The sequence below is a fragment of the Chamaea fasciata genome, unplaced genomic scaffold (assembly GCF_029207755.1).
Source record: "Chamaea fasciata isolate MVZ Bird 193981 ecotype frontalis unplaced genomic scaffold, bChaFas1.0.hap1 SCAF_4, whole genome shotgun sequence".
In the NCBI taxonomy this organism is placed as follows: Eukaryota; Metazoa; Chordata; class Aves; order Passeriformes; family Sylviidae; genus Chamaea; species Chamaea fasciata.
In genome coordinates, this window is record NW_027094089.1 from 17,524,231 (window position 1) to 17,541,312 (window position 17,082).

Below are 17,082 nucleotides of genomic sequence, written 5' to 3' on the forward strand. Positions count from 1 at the left end.
AGGAAGTCTTGAAAATATCATGGGGATATATGCTGATTGTGTGTCCCTGGTAACTTGATAGCATGCCAATCCATGATGAGAAGAGTGGGTGCGCATATAAAGACTGGAAGCCTCTCGCTTAAGAGTTTCGACTTTATGATCGAATAAGAGGTATTTAGAAAACATTTCACGTGACAGTGGAATGAGGCAGCTGGATTTTAAGAAAATAATACCAAAGTAATAAAAACCTTGTTAACATGGGAGAAAATATTCAGTTGCTAATACGATACAAGGTTGGCACACTGTCAACATACTAGATCCACAGAAAATGAGAGGTATCTCTGAAAAGAAAGACAATGTATGGACTCAGAAGTGGCCAACACAGCCTCAAGGGGGCTGTTCAAATGCCCAAGTTTGAAAATATTACCAGACCAAGAAACAGAAAACAAGAAAAGGAGCTCAGCAAGAATTTACTGAGGCTGTAAGGCTGCACAGACATAAAGCAGAGGAATCAAGAAATCCCAAATAAATGTATATTAAAAAAAAAAAAAAAAAAAAAAAAAAAAGGTTTAAAAATACATCTTGGAAAAGGCACACAAGTCTTTTGAGGGAACAAGCAAATATATAAAGATCATTAAATCAATAACATTCCCAAAAACGTTCAAGCTACTACTAATTTTAAAATACATTACAAGAAAAAAATAAAGGAAGGGAAAATTTGCAAGTAGAGGATAATGAAAACCCTGCTGATGAATAATACCTGCCTAGATACAGCTGATAAAAAGAAACTACCAGGGGGAAAAAAAGATACCAAGTCTTTAGTCTGAAGGATATATATTTCAAGGCTAAAGGGAATTAGTTAATGAATTTATGAAGCGACTGGTAATTATTTATGAAAAGTCATAGAGAACTGGGGTGATACAAATGACAGCAATTAATTAGATTGCAGGTGTTAGAAGACAGTATGAAACTGGAGACAGTGCAGTTGATCTAGAGAAGCAAGAAATGTGGAAAAAGAGTAGACACATTTACCCCTGGAAAAAAAGAAAAAGCTCTTACATAATGTGGTAATTTGAATCCTGACACCAATGGAAAGAACCTAGAGCAGCAAAGGATCACCAAAAAAAAAAAAAAAAAAAAAAGAAAAAAGAAAAACGCTAGATATAAGCTTGCAAGGCAAACTACCCCCAAAACAATTATAAATGTCTCCTAAACGGTGACGTTAAGATTACTATTTTCAATTTGGCTAACTTGGTACAAGAATGATTTAAAGTAGATTAAAGAATCATTTCAGAAAACTCAAATAGCCATATATTTCTGCTTGAAAAACAGACAACTAAAACATCATGAAAGTGGGGAAATACAGCAGTCTACATTTTAGAAGTGTGAACATTAAGAATAAAGAAATATGGCTGAGGCTGGTTCAAGCAGCAATGGCATGAAAGTAACCAATGGGAAATCTAGGCTAATAATCATAAAAGAAATCTTTATGACTTGAATAATAGCAATATTCATAAGACTTAACATTTATATAGTACTTCTCATCTTCAAAGCATTTCACTAATATTAACTAATTGCTCTATTCAATTGTAGGGAAGAGTTTTCCCCAAGGGAAGAAGTTCCAGATACTGAATCCCTAAGAAGCTACATCAGAAAAACTGCTGAAAAACAAACACTATCTAGAGAAATCAGCCCCTGGAAAAATACAGGGCTAAAATGAGCTAAAATCATTTTCCTTCTCTGGCTTTTTCTTTTGAATATGAAAAAGGAAACTGTGCAGGCTATACAATATCATGAAGATGCTATGTCCAACAAGAAGAAACAAAGGGGAAAATAGGTCTTTCTTTGGTTTCAATGCAGAGGTATTTCAGGAAGCGTTTGTAAAGAGGAATACTTTAAACAGAAAGGTAGAGAATTGCCCAATCAATATTGGGCACAGTGCAATGGATGTAAGTTTCCCAGCCCCATATCAAAGTTTTCAAGAGCAGAAAGGAAGAGAAATACACATTTCTGTACTCCAGCACTTTTTAACCAGACAAGTTGTTAGATTTTAGCACACGTTGACATAGCTGATGGTGACACCCATAAAAATAATTTACTGCTGAAAGGATCTAAGACTTCAGGATTGTTCCAACTGTTTAAAGTTTTGCTGGTAAGACTGAAAAAATTTGACTAGAAGACACAAACACCTGCTAAAGCCTGGAATAAAATCTAAAGAGCAAGCAGAAACAGAAGACAAAGTCAACAGTGAGGGAATAAAAATTGATTTTCTAAGTTGATGCAGTAAGTTTCTACCCTGAAAAGAGAGCAGAAGTGACCCTTTCCGCTCCAGGAGGTGAAGGGACAACATTAACAATGCTCTTCTCCCATTACTAACCATCATAAGGGAGAAAGAAAAAGTGTATTTGTTAGGAAATCACCCTTTTCAAACCCACTGTTGCCACAGCAAGTAAGCAGTTCTGTAGGCAGGAAACCCTCCCACCATTCCACGACAGGGATAGCTTCCTGATTAATAAGTTTAAACCTGATACAAGTGTCTGCGTGGCTCTGGAGGAAGACCACCTCTGATCCAGCCACCATTCCCGGTGGTGCAGCAAGCCAAAGGGCTCACATCAGCATTCACACTGCACTAAGGTGTGCTTGGATAGAGTCACCATCCTGAAGAACATATAATTTAAACAAACCAGACTGATACAGGTATGAGAAAAAAACGTCTGCAGCAATAGGTCAGCATCTGATAGTTGAGAACTTTTTAGCTGAACATGTTTTGTACACAGCACTGCTATGCTCTGACCAAAAGGCCACCTTCAGATATGTGGCTAAATGACATTAAGTTTCAAGCCTCAAGATATTACCTTGTGGATTTCATTCCCATTTCTCATACTGCATTGAACTAGAAATCCCAGGTCAGCAGCAGACAGGAATATCCAGCAAAAGCAAGGACAGAGGCAACTAAGTCCAGGCTATCCAGAATTAAAAATCTTGGCATTGTATCCTGGTGTTCCCCTAAGATGGAAAAAACACTTCACAAGTATGTGTGCGTGCTCACAAGTATGTGTGTGTGCTTGCTGAAGGAGTCCAAATATATAACAGAAGGAAGCCAATTAAAAAGGTACTAAATACAGAAGACTTCAACTTCAGTGATTAGTGCTAGCTAATTTGCCTTGCGATAAACAACCATTCAAATCAGTAATGTATCTGAGGTTGTTCCACAGCTTGAAAGCATTCCTCTGAACTTTATCAGCTATCACAGCAAGTGCCAATGTTTTTAAGTCAAATTTTGCCATGCAGCTCTACACCATAAAAGCCAGCAATCCCAGTAAGTGCTTGCAAAAGATCCCCACCATCTTCAGAGATCATGCTGACCACTACAATCACTAAACCAGCACAGGTGCAGCTCCGTTGCTATGGGCAACAGTAAGATGCAGCTTGTAACTTCTTCTCAGTCCTACAAAATTAAATGAATGAACAAAGAAGAGGCCAGATTGGATATTTTCCCCTGAATCTATGGAAAATGAATTACTTTTGGGGACTACCCCCATCCAAGGAGCAAAACCCATCATCCAGCTGTGAAAAATCCTAGTTTCATCACTGCAGCATAGAGAAGCAGGGGAGCACAAGGAAGAGGAAAAGAGTAGAAAAAAAATGATAGATGAAAAAAACCATAAAAGAAAACCATCAGTGAAAATTGCCCCTGAAACTTTGCAGAATTGTAACGGCTTTCTCTTGCCTAAATTGATTGGTGTAGCAATGTTATAAAATGACTATTAGGATTCATTGTGCACAACAGAAAGTGTGAAATGTCAGCAGATTATACAGCAAAAGTAATGGGTCCTGAACCCCTGTTAGTCAAAAATGATTTTGTTTCAAATTAGAAATTGATTTTTTTGGACACAAGCCCTTTACAGGCTTCCAACTTTTGTAGCTGTGCCTTGGAAGAGATTAACCTCAGCCACTGTTTGGGTCCAGGCTGATGATACCCTTTTGAAAGTTTCTTCACAGGGACTGCTTTTTAATGTTGGTATGGTTTTAACCAATAACACAAGTTATTTGCTCCTTTGAGAACTGCACCACATTTCTTCTCATTTTGCCGTTTTCTTTATTTTTATGCTGACATATATGGCAAACTGGTAGACAAGTTAAAAAAAAAAAAAAAACAACAACAAAAAAATAGTTCATAATTGAACCAAGGATTATGTTCAAGGCTAAGCAGTGAAACATCCAAGCTGCTTTTATTCCCAACCTTTTCTCTTCGTAAGAGAGAAAAGATTGCTTCTCTGCTCCTTAAGTGGAGGCACTAAGCCAAGGGCAGGAGAGGTTCTAGCAGTACAGGCATCCTTGAGCGACAAAATAGCAGGGAGTACGGTGAAGTCATCACTCAGGGAGGAAAAGAATGCAAAGATTACATTTAAAGAGAAAACTCCACTGCACTTATTCTCTCTGCCTTTTGGGAAAGTTAAAAACAAATCATTGAAGGAGTTTTCTGAGATTAAGAGGCTACTTTTTTCTCTTTCACCAGGAAAAGCAGATAGGATCACCACTTGTTATTTAAAGTATTTTTTGTTTTTTCAAATGGAGCTACCACCTTCTCTTAGGTTGTTTCAGTGAAACTTCTTCCTTTAATTATGCATTCTACTGATATCCCTTTGAACACACCAGCACACTCATGGCCATGCAATACAGTATGCTTTCCCTTACCTTTCCTGGACCTAGTGCCTTCCCTCTTGGTCTGCATTGGAGGGCTTTCCCCATCATCCATGTTTGCACCAAAGCCAACCATTTTCTTCCCTGAACTGCTCCCACGACTGCTCCCTGGTTTTGTGGAATTTTTGCTCACTGGAGGTGTCCTCAGTAAACAATCTTCATGTTTCAACACCGGGACACTGGGAGGAAAGAAAGATTGTGCAGTTACATGATGCATTCAGCCTATTAACACTGCACCCAGCTCTCCACCCAACTTTTACTCTGCAGAAGCATAAACATCATGCTGCTTGTAGAGCTCTAGTTGAATCTATTTATAATTTCTGAAAGCAGGATGCCTAAGGCTTGAAGAGTTACCAATCCACTTTATCAGGAGTCGTTGGTTATCAGCAGCTAGCAGCACCCTGACAACTGTATTTGGAGTTTTGCAGCATTTCCTAAAGCATTAGGTCCTGGATTTCTCAAGTGGTTAGAACAGCACTTGAGGGATGAAGACATGCAGATGAAGATGATAATGAATATGAACATGAACATGAAGATGAAAACAGACTTTTTCCCACACAATGGGCCAAAATTGGAAGAAGCAGTAATTTAAAATGTTCACTTTGCTAGAATAAAGGGGAAACCGAGAAGATTATGTGAAAAAAAAAAAAGAAATTTTAGTTTGCAAAAGGGAAACAAATCGCAGAATCACAGAATCATTTTTATTAGAAAAGACCTTTGAGATCATCTAAGTACAACAGCCAAGCCCACCACTAAACCACATCCCCAACCGCCACACCCACATGTTTTTTAAAAGCCTCCAGGGATGGTGAGAGGCTGATTCAAGAACAAAATGGATGAGAAGAGAGGAGACAAAGAGGTGAGACTGATGAACAGAGGTACTTTTAAACAGTATGGAGAATGTATGAGCAAACTGGTGGTAGAGAATCTGGTGCAGAAATGCAGTACTTTGAGTAAAATAAGAAAGGAGAAAGTTGACCAGAACCATTATGGTTCAAGATGAACTTCAACACAAGATCAAAAACACTGCATGGATAGAGGCAAGAGGCGGCAAATCTGGTGATGGGGTGCAATCATGACCTCAAGCTCTTCAGACACAGGTATCTCAAAATGTTCTGAGCAGACAGCAGGCTATGAAGACTCACGTTTCTCACAGTAAAGAAAAATATTGCTTTCAAATTCTGTTCTCTGGGAAATAACTACTGCTTTAAATGACAATTCCCAACATATGCAAGTCATTAGTCCCTGTCAAAAAAGGCCCCTTTATAAAAGAAATAAAAAATATAAACAAGTATCTTTGTATTAACCACATGAAATAATACAATTTATCTCAAGATTAGTATAATCTACTTAAAATCATGGAAGCAACAAACATCTTTCTGAAGTTATTAGAAGATTAAATAAATCTTAACAGCTGGACTCTTGCAATCCTAGAGGTCTTTTCCAATCTAAACCATTCTATATTTCTATGATAAATCTTTTTCCTGTTTAAGCACCAATTTTACATTAGCAACCCAAAGACTGTCAGTGAGCTTTTATTAGTTAGGATACAGCTTCATGGAGGTTGAATCACAAAAATCTTTTAGCTAAAAGCTTGCACTGACTGAAGTTACTGTAGATCTGAAGAAAAAGCAGGAAATAATAGCTAAATTAGAAGTTTCCCATCAATGTGCTGTATAAGACATTGTTTAATAGGGCCCACTGAGCCTGTTGGACAATTAGTATTACACCTGTATTATTAATGCAGAACAGTATATAATGGCTTATGACCTATAATAACTGACTGAAGTGTTGGATATAACTTCTCCAAATAACCTCCATTTACTGTAGGGCTTCTAACTGTGTGACTGCTAATAAAACTGCAAAGTGTTTTTAAAATTTATGGTGGACTAAATCAGTATCTTATTTGAATTACACAAAATTATTAACCTACTAATTCCTGCAACTACAAAAGCACCAAGAGCTGGTTTTGGATACCACCAGCTGCTTAAAGAGGCTTAAAGGTGTAGTACTTGGCCAATTTCTCTGATAAAACGGGGCCTGGTATTCCATTTGCCTGTACTTGGGATGATTAACAGCATTTTAAAAAATAGTGAGGTTGTCATTATTTGGATGTTTTTTGTGTTGTTTAAGGCACATTTGATAACAACCTACAGTCCTCCTGTGAAGACAGTGACCTTTGGCTTGCAGATAAGGAGGTGATTACTCGACTGAATCTCCTTCGGAATGCAGTATCTTCTATATGGTGCAGTTACCTCTAGAATACTGAGCTCTGTTTCAAACACTGCAGTGGCAGAGGCAATTCAAACAGAAACTTCTATTAAGAAGTTACATAAGCTAAGGTATAATAAATAATAAAAGCAAGTGTATTTGCATTTATAACCTCAATAAACAACTGGAGCCTCGTTGTTTAGTATATAATAGAAGACAGCTCATGCTAAAATTTTGCTCAAGTAAGGATAGAGTCCAAAATCTTAAAAAGACACTTAATCTGAAAGGTGTGCAGACCAAGGAGGGAAAGGGATAATGCAGAGAGATAAAAAAAATCAGTAATTGACTATCTGCCACAATTAAACAAAGAAAACATAAGGTGGACAAAAAAATGTTTCAGAACATATTTACTCATTCACTTCTGGAATAATTACTAAAATGAATTATATGACTATCACAACATGGACATTTAAACTCAACATATGGTCAAAAGGCATCAGTAATTTATATCTGGAGAGATTTAGCAGCAAAAGAGGTTCTTGTCTATTTTCAAATCTAAATACCCATCACATTACTCAAAGGCACGATGGTTAGGAGGACTTCCTGCAGGTCACCACAATATCCAATAAATTTTCATGGCACTCCTTGAAACTACCCAACAGAGAAGACTGTCTAAATAAAGACCTTATTAACCTACCTACCCTATATACCAGGGCAGGAGAGGTAGTGCGACCAGAAAAGAAGTGAGTCTCAGCACTGCTGCCTCATTATGTATATCCAAGTACACCATCACCAAAGGAAAACACACCTTGAACACTCCTTCCATCCTGTCTGAGGCTCATATCGCGATATCCCTGCTGAGCACGAGTGGCAAATTTTAAATGTCATTCAGGACCCATTGAATACTGCTAGTATTTGCATTCCTTAAAAAGTAGAAAAACATTAACCTTTTGTTTTATTGAATTAAAATGCCATGGAAATGCTGATTTAGTCTTCAGAGACTGAAATACTTTTACAAAGAAGAATAGCTGTCATTTATTAGACACAAAGAACAATTACTAGATAGGATGCTTTCTGACAAAAAGCAGATTGGTATTCTCATCATAGAAAAGGCATTGTAAAAAAACCCGGCATAGACCTCTGAGACTTGAATAATTTAAAGCTGCATTTGGTGCAATTTGAATTTTTCTTTAGGGAGACAAAGTTAAATACCTTTAATTTGTTCTAATTATTTCAAATTTGCAAGTTAATTATGGCTGATCATTAAATAACAAAAAGGACTATCGTCTCCATAGAGTTTTACCTCCTACCCTCTGCATTACTTAAGCGAGATTTTAGTATGCATGAATTAACTTTCTAAATAATCACATGGTTTGACTAAATGGCTCAGTAAAATGAGCTCTGATCCTCACAATAAGCATTAATGGACATTAGAAAGGCTATTGGGACCCATGTTACTTACATTATAAGAATTTTTAATGGGGTCTTATTTACTAATCTTTATGTACTGTTCAAGTTAAGGCATCATATAGATACATTATTCTGCTTTAACAGACGAAAGGCAGTTCTTCAAGATGCTAAAATAAATGTCCACTTAGACCCAACTAAATTCATTTTTAAACTATTGCAGGAAAACTCTGATAGAATATAACTTGTTTTAGCTGCTGATCCTGATGAATCAATCCAACATAATGGCAGTCTTGTTCTGCAAATGGAGTTTTGCAGATCTGTTGAATTGCTAAGCAACCCAAGCAACTCAGGCTCTTGCCAGAGTCGTGTTTACTATCAACATGTGATTTACCTTGCCCACGAGGCTTCCTCTCTTCCCTGCTCCACACCCAGCATTCAGCTGACTGGGTTTCCAGTCTTCAATCCCAGATTTGGATGCTCACCTTTCACTGAACTCTGATCTTTCCATGCATTTTTCAGTGCGGATCAGTGACATTCAGAGAACAAGACTATGTTGTAACTACTCAGAAACCCAAAATGCGAGGCAATTCATGCCTCCACTATGTATGTTCAACAGATGGCTATCCTAATGGTACCCTACTGCACTCTGCTGAAGCAAGGGCTTGCGAGTTTAACCATTATCAAACTAACAGATTGCTGTGGTAGGTTAGCTCCAAAAGCAAACATGTTGGAATGTTATTTTCCTGTTCTGTAATTTCTGTTTTAAAAATAAAATAATTAACAGTTCATGTGTGCAATCTGCTGCAATTATATCAGGCCAAGAGTGCGTAACACTTAATGATGCAAAACAGGTGATAAGTAGACAACCCAAGCAATACGTTTTTGTAGCTGGAACCTGAATTGCCATTTCAGATGCAGTTTGACAAACAGGCTGAAAATTGCTTCCTCCCCTGCCACTTTGGCTGGGAATGTTTTCCAGCCAGATCAGTTTCCAGAGTCAGCTCAGTATAAAGCAGCAGTACTACAAGGACTGTCACAAAAGAGAAGATGCTAGGATCTTCTTTTCAGCAGGGGTCCAAATTTATATCAGTTCACATCAAGCTTGTTATCAAACAGCACTTTTGAAAACCATCCGTTCCAAAGTGGGGCTATTTGGGAGGTTGTTTGTCTGCACAGCAAATAAAAAAAAAAATTTCTAGGAAGAAAAGGAGCACTGTAGACTTTGGATGCGTGGATATGAAAACAAATGGTAGTGGTCTACTGAACAATGACGAACTTTTCCAGTCCCCTCAAGTGGAGCTGAGGAGAAACACATCAGAACATACAAGCCAGCAGAGTAGCACAGGGGAAAGAGAAGAGAGATAGAGCTACTTGCTACTGCTTTGTGCAGGGTGTACAAATCCAGAGGGCAGTTGAGCAGAGCTGGAAGGAAGGTAAGAAGGTTGCAGGGGGGGAGGAGGAGAAGCACAGTGTGAACTTAAGGGCAATCTCTCATCCCTCAATGCCATCACCCTTCCCTTCCTGAAAACTGCTTTCTTAGCTTAGCATTTTTTCCTCCCTTTAAAAAGCAGGAAAAAGTTCTATTCTAATACAGACCTTGCAGACCATATTCAAGCCCAGAGTGAGATTTCACGTGGCAGTTATGAAACCTGGCATTTTGAGGCTTATGTTAGATGCATCAGCATGTTAATGGCACTGCTGGGATCTAGTGAACATCAATAAGAAACAGCTGCTTTTCTTTCTAGAGAGCATGTGCATTTAAAGCTTTGAGATCACAGAATCAGAGAATAGCCTTGGTTAGAAGGAACCTTCTAAACATCCCCTGGTCCAATCGCCCTGCAATAAGCAGGGACATCTTCAACTAGAACAGATTGCTCTGAGCCTATCCAAGGTGACCCTGAATGTTTCCAGGACTGGGGCATCCACCACCTTTCTGGACAACCTGTACCACCGTTTCACCACTCTCACAGTGAAATATTTCTTCATTATATCTAACTTGAATCTGCCCATTAAATTGAAAAGTATGACCACCTGTCATATGGTTACAAACCCTGTTCAAAAGACTGTCTCTATCTCTCTAAAAAGACCACTTTAACCATTGAAAAGGTGCAGTCAGATTTCCCCAACACCTTCTCTCCTCCAGCTGTTTTCAGGACCACGTCCATCTCATTTCTCACATATTTTTTAGGCAAAAGGCAGGAGGGCAGAGACAGGTAGGAAAACACTTCAATAGTCAGTGAGAGTTCAGGAACTGAAATATAAATATTACCAAATCTGCTTGTAATAAAAGGATTTTTCATCACAGAAAATAGACAGTGATTGCCTACAATCTACATGTTATTATGCAGACAATATATTGCTGAGCTTTCATGCAGAGATTTCATCTCTTACAGTACTATTCAGGCTCAATGCCCTTGAATCCAGTAATGCCCGTGGCTGTGTCAGGTTTCTCTGTTGTTTTTCAGGTTTTTTTCCCCCCTGTTGAGCTCCCTCTCTTGAACCTATTGCATTTGGTTTACTTTTCTATCATCTTGGAGGAGATACACTGGTATCTATGCTAATATATTTTTCATGTCTGAAGCTGTTCCAGGATACAACAATCCAAAGCACAGCTTCCCCAAACCACGCTTTCAGAGATCAGTTCCTTCCCCATTCTCTCAGTGTGTTGGTGCTTAGATATTTAATTTCACCAGCAAGAACTGAGGCCACGTATGTTCTTAATTAGCAATGACCTATTAGATCATAGCAGCCATAGGTGAAACCCTAGCCCCATTGAATCAATCAGAATACTGTCTTTATTTTCAGTGAAGTCAGAACTTCACTTAATATACATGGTTAGAGGTCCATTTGTAGCAAGCACTAAGCTAAATTTAACCTAGAACTGTATTCATACCTTCCCTTTGAAGCCCTATCCTTCCTCTGGTTTAAGTTCACTACATTTCATCTCCCTACCAGCACCTTTCCAGCATATCTGACTTTTCCTAATGAACAGCAAAATTACAGCTGTGATTACTTTTCTATCTTTTATGAATTCAAAGAAAATTCTAGCTTAAAGGTTTTTAGACAGTCACAGAGAAATGGCCACAGGAAACAGACTAGCCAAGCTTTAGCAGGGCAAAATTCTGTGACTGTGTGTTTGGCCTTTCGTATAAAGCAGAGCAGAGCAGCTGTCATTCCAGCACACTCTGCTGTCAGCCTTCACAAAAGGAAGTCATGTAAATGTCAAGTCACAGGTATAAAAACAATCCTACCAAACAGTGTCTGTATATCTGAAAAGACTGCCTGGCTGTCACTAGTCAAAGCACCATGAGGAAAGATGCAAAACCCTTTTATGACAAAGTTTTTGAACTAAATCTAAACTTCTTCAGTACATCAGGCAACATCACTCTCTCCTTCAGAAAGAGAATCACACACTCTTCAGCAAAGTGAATGCCAGTCTTAGTGCCTTATTCAGCAACACTAGTGTGTGGCTGAGAGCCAGCCCCAATCACAAGATACCCATCAAAATGCCATACGCAAGCTATCTCCTAAACAAACCTGCCCCAAATTGGATTGTAATTTAGTTGTGATAAAGACATAGAAGAACAACACATCATCTCTTCTCAACTTGCCTTACCCAGAACAAAAGGCTTCACAGCAGATGGGCTGCATTTCAAAACAGGCTGTGGCAAAGATGGATCTGGGAGTGCAGGTAACCATCTTATGTCTTCCATTGCTAAGATTATTAGTACACAAGCACTCTCTCCTCTACAGAAGTTTCCAGACAGGCTGATAGGTGTTGATAACAGCAGCTTTCAGTAAACGAGCAGCAATTGCAAAAGCACTTTTTCTGATCATGGATCACATCATGGAGCCATCATTTGCTAAGGGTAACTGACAATACAGCAAAGGAGAGACACACTAAGGGTTGAACAGTAGATACAGTGTTTTCAGTACATCCTACTAGTAAGATATTCTGAAGAAATTCCTAATTAGAGAAACAGATATTTAAGATTGTGGGATTTTGTGCTGGTATTAAGAGTTACACATGTACAGAAAACCTGGAGTTTTGGAGAATCGGAACAGTTGAAAAAGACACAGCAGCAATAGTTCCTTCTGTTCATTGACAAAGTTACACTTGCTTGATGCTAAGTTTCAATGTTCAAGATACCAGTAGGATAAATTTTCATACCTGGTTTCTAAGTGAGGAAATGAAGGAATGAAGTTTCAGATCTCTCACATCAATAGAAATAAAATTAATAACCACTAAACTGGGCAAATAAGACATATCCCTAAGGATCCTGAGGTGACTTTCTGGGTCACTGACAACTCCTCTGATATCAGGGAACATGTTACAGGGAGAGTCTTTCATAAATGCATCAAATTCCATAATAAACACAAGTAGAGTTTTTATACTGCCTATTCTTCTGAGGCGGCAGAATCTGATTTCTCTAACCAGGAATCATTACCACTGAAAACAACATAGAAGCACCCTTGCAGGACCCACATTTTTCCAAGAAATTTCTGTCCTCATATTTTAATCACCTTTAATGGTACCACAGGATGACTGAATTAGGCATGTTAAGCACAAGTTACTACTCGTTTTTAGGGTTATAGTCTGTTAGTGTCAAAGTCTTACAAATCTTGGGACTAGTGAATCTGGAAGCTGCAGTGCTTTACTTATTCTAAAATACCATTTGGCACCTCTGCCAAATATAAACCTGATATGGGTTTTGATTTTTGTTTTATAATGACAAAAATAATCATGTTAGAATTTTGCCAGGTCTGTAATTACAAATGTACATGGCATTCAAAATATTCTCATACTACAGCATCTTTTAAAATGGTGTCATACACTATCCCAAATCAGTTAGAAACACCCTTCATGATGCATCTTCACACTTCATTGGCCTTTTTTCCATGATTAAATCACATCTGTGGGACATGGTCACTCTATGATTAAAGAGTACATTAATGATTTACCACTACACTATAACTCATCCATATTATATTGCTTAGCAAAATGAAAACACTGAGATTGTTTATTGATCTGCTTTTAAAAAAATCCTTTAGCCTGAAAAGGAGTAAATAGAGAAGTTGAAACTTTGGACTTAACTCTGATTAGTAGATTTCCATGCTCAACAGATGCAGATTTGACAAGACAGCTCCTTTTAAAGATTTAAAATAACAATTTTAGCCACTTCAGTTGCCTTGAATTCATTGAAGTTACATATTTCACAGAGTAGGTTTGATGGCTAGTGACTGTAAAATCAAGTATTTATTGCAAGAGCAATACAGATTTAGATGCCTAAATAATGCATACAACTATAAAAACCATGGCCTGGGCCCCACCGAAAAAAAGATTTCACAGACTAAAGATTTCCTTTCAGTGCATATATTTTATGTGAATTTGACAGCACCACCAAATATTGATTCAATCAGGATATTTACAGAACAGATTTAACACATTTTTGCACTTGTATTTAGAAAATATTCAGATACAATAGAACTGAAACCAGATGGAAACCACTGCCTCACTAAAAGGCACACACCCCTGAGATTTGTATTGACATTGTTCTGATGTCCAGTTTCAGGGGGAAGAACAAAGGGAAGAGATCCTGGCCCAAAGCTGTTTGCTGTGAAGCTTTGGGCTGTGGGCTGCCAGTTCCCAGCCTCTGGATACCCTTTCGGTCCAGACACAAGTGATTTTTGCCATCTTAGAGCTACTACTATAGATTTTTGGGCGCGAAAGCCTACCTTTACATACGTTTGTTACAACCAGGTGGAAACATCTGTCCAGAGCAGATGCCATGAGTGTCACTCTGACACTGTGATGTGGGTTCAGGGGTTTGTATTATTTGTGCCGCCAAATCTTCTCAGCCCTACCGAGTCCACAGCTGGTATATAAACTTAGCCCATCTCTCAGAGACATGGTTTGCTCAAAAAGGATGCAAAGATGTAAATGGAGATTAAGGGAACACAGAGTTAAAAAGGAAAGAAGGATTAACTATTCATTGATCAAACAGAAGGGCATGTAGTTATACAAAGAGGTGAAGTCTGGCACTATTGACAGAAGGCTGAAGACATTTGCAAATAGTTTTGGTTTAAACTCTTGTGCATGCTAGAAGCCACAGGAAAGTGCTTCCACAAAGAAGCGCTGATGATTTGTCACTGCTTTTCTCCCCAGATCACCCATGAAATCTTTTGAATATGGTTAAAATTTTAGGTGGATTTACCAGGCAGAGACCATCTTTGTGATCAGTGAGAAGAAACACATCAGTTTAAAATTCACCAAATTAGGATTGAGAGTGGGGAGAGTAAAAAAGCACTCTTAAAAAGCTTAGGACAAAAAAAGAAAAAAAAGAGCTCAAAGTGATTAAATGTAAAATGAGAAACATTGTCAGAACACAGAGATGGAGGCAGAAGTCACCATGACATGAACCAGTGGTCCTAAAAGACAGAAAGAATCAGGGAATGTAATAGCAGCACATGGCTGAAAGTTAATCCAACACACAAAAAAACTCTGAGTGCCACATAACTGACAAAGTAAAGAAGAGGTGGTGGGAGAGAAAATAAAATAAGAAACAGCTTTATGACTTTTAACAGACAACTGGCCCCTGAAGGTGAGTTTAAAAGAAGCAAAGCAGACAAGACCTGAAGAAATAGCCAAGATACCAATTTGGAAAACTTACTTTGAAGTAGTTGAATGAATACTGGGCAGTTAAAGAAGACTTCAGAGTAGTCAAGGTGCAAGAAGGACCAAAGCAAGGGGTGTTGTTTTAACTGTCAACACAGCAAAAGGATATTTTGGCTGCAAAGGAGAAGGAAGCTGCAATAGCTGACAGCAGCCCAGATGCATGCAGAGAAGGAGAGGGATCCTAAGGTTATGAGTCTGAGTGGCAGGGAGAATGTGGCATTATCAAAATCAGAAATGAAGAGAGATTCAGAAGAAAAAAGTAAGAAGCTCTGTTTTGGCCAGATTAGGAATGATCAGAAGGCAGAAGAACTGGGATTATGTGTCAGGGAGGCAGTCAGATATGCAAGACTAGATGGAACAGAGCAGAAGGTTTAAGAGTTATTGGCAGGGAGATGATAGCCAAATCCGTGTAACAGGATGTTGCCATCCAGTGGGTGCAGAAATCTCCAGTCAAATCAAGGAGTGACTAAATCCCTTCCCTGCTACCTCACAGATGCTCCTACCTAGTTTCAAATGAAATTATCTAAAATAGTGCTGCAAAAACATGCATAAAAAACTCTGACTTTCCATAAAATCTAAAGATCATACTGTTTCTAAAACTAGGGCAACCACTAAATGAAAGTTAACCCGAACAATAACTTTAGCTAAACTTCAGGTCACATGCATTTAATATAATGAGATGAGGAATATGAAAAGGCCATTCATAATGGAATTCATCGAGTTAGGAATGCCATGCTTAGCTGCCTAATAACATATAATTAATGATCCTATAAAAATCCAGCAGTAGAAACTCTCCTGCTGCCTGCAGAACTGTTCTTTACGCTGGGTAGGGCAAGCAAGCATCTGCTTCCACAAATACTGCCCTTTCAGAAGCTCAAAAGCTTTTTTCCCCTGTTCCATAAGGGACCACAGTGCCATTTCCATGACACACTGAGCTTTGAACCATTACCCAAACCAGACTATAGCATTCAGCAATCCAGTACACATCTGTCACGATAGAATGGTTACTGGTCAAATGTTAAAGAAAAAGTCATTAACTCTCTTCCATTGCTTCTAACACCCCACCTTTCTCCAGATTATTTATAATCCCCACTAAACCCACCCTCTGTTTATAGTCTTCTAACACAACAGTGTTAGAAGAATATACTGCCTGTGTTGCCTTATACCACTCCCAACCATTTGGTACAAGAAAAGATGTTCTTTCTCCATCAAAAGGCCTGATCCCTTCTGAAGCATTGACGCTCACACTCAAGGTTAAAGGATTAAGGCCTGAAGCACTGGGTACTAGAGGAAATGAAGCCAAATATTGAAAGAAACACAAAAATCAATCCTCTTCACTGCAGGAGCAGTATGAAGAACAAATCAGCTGCGCTGAATCTAAAATTTTCTCTGCATGGCTCTCAAAAATTAGCACTTTTAAAAATATAATGGGTAGTTCTGCGAAGCCTTAGCCCCCGAGCAAAGCCACAGTGTTCAGCTCAATACATCAGTATGGTCTGGGAAGCTTTATGTCAGAGTAATTCAGTGGCAAATACACAAAGTCCACTACAGAGAGAGCAAGAGCTGGGAAGTGAGTGAGGGTACGTGTACTGTTACCTTTTTATGCAGTCTGAAAATCTGCAAGTTGTAGAACCTAATGTTTACTAAAGCTGCCTTTTGCTCCAATTCTCTGAGTGCTGAAGTGCAGCCAAGGTCACAGGAGGGGTGGGGATGTGGGTTTTAGCTTAGTGCAGCTATGATCATGGGCAGAAGAGCAGGGTACAGAGGATTTCTTGCTTAACTTTGTAATACCAATAGCTTTTGTTCTTAGTCCTGCCCCATCAATTCTGATTTAAGCTTTAAATGGCATGAAAGTTGTGCAGGTGGGTTTAAAATTTCCTGATTTAAAACTATGTTCCAGAACATTTTGTTTTATGAGATTTTTCTTAACTTTTCCAACTGATAAATTTCTGGGACATATGAATGTCTAGATTAAACAAAATATTCTCTTCATCCAAGATTACACATAAAAAGTAACAAAATGGTACATCTGAAAAAGTAATCCACTCCAATTTATAAAAATAGAATTCAGGTTTTCAAAATTCAATTCAGGCAGTAAACTA

The 17,082-nt window shown here is 38.4% G+C and overlaps 1 protein-coding gene across 1 annotated transcript in view; it reads right to left on the bottom strand.

Moving 5' to 3' along the window:
• Nucleotides 1-17,082, bottom strand: part of KIAA1328 (KIAA1328 ortholog) — a 176,254-nt gene that overhangs the window by 34,549 nt on the left and 124,623 nt on the right. Inside the window, 1 exon segment of the mRNA XM_066180895.1 lies at nucleotides 4,678-4,862. Within this exon segment, the coding sequence (XP_066036992.1) occupies nucleotides 4,678-4,862 (185 nt within the window).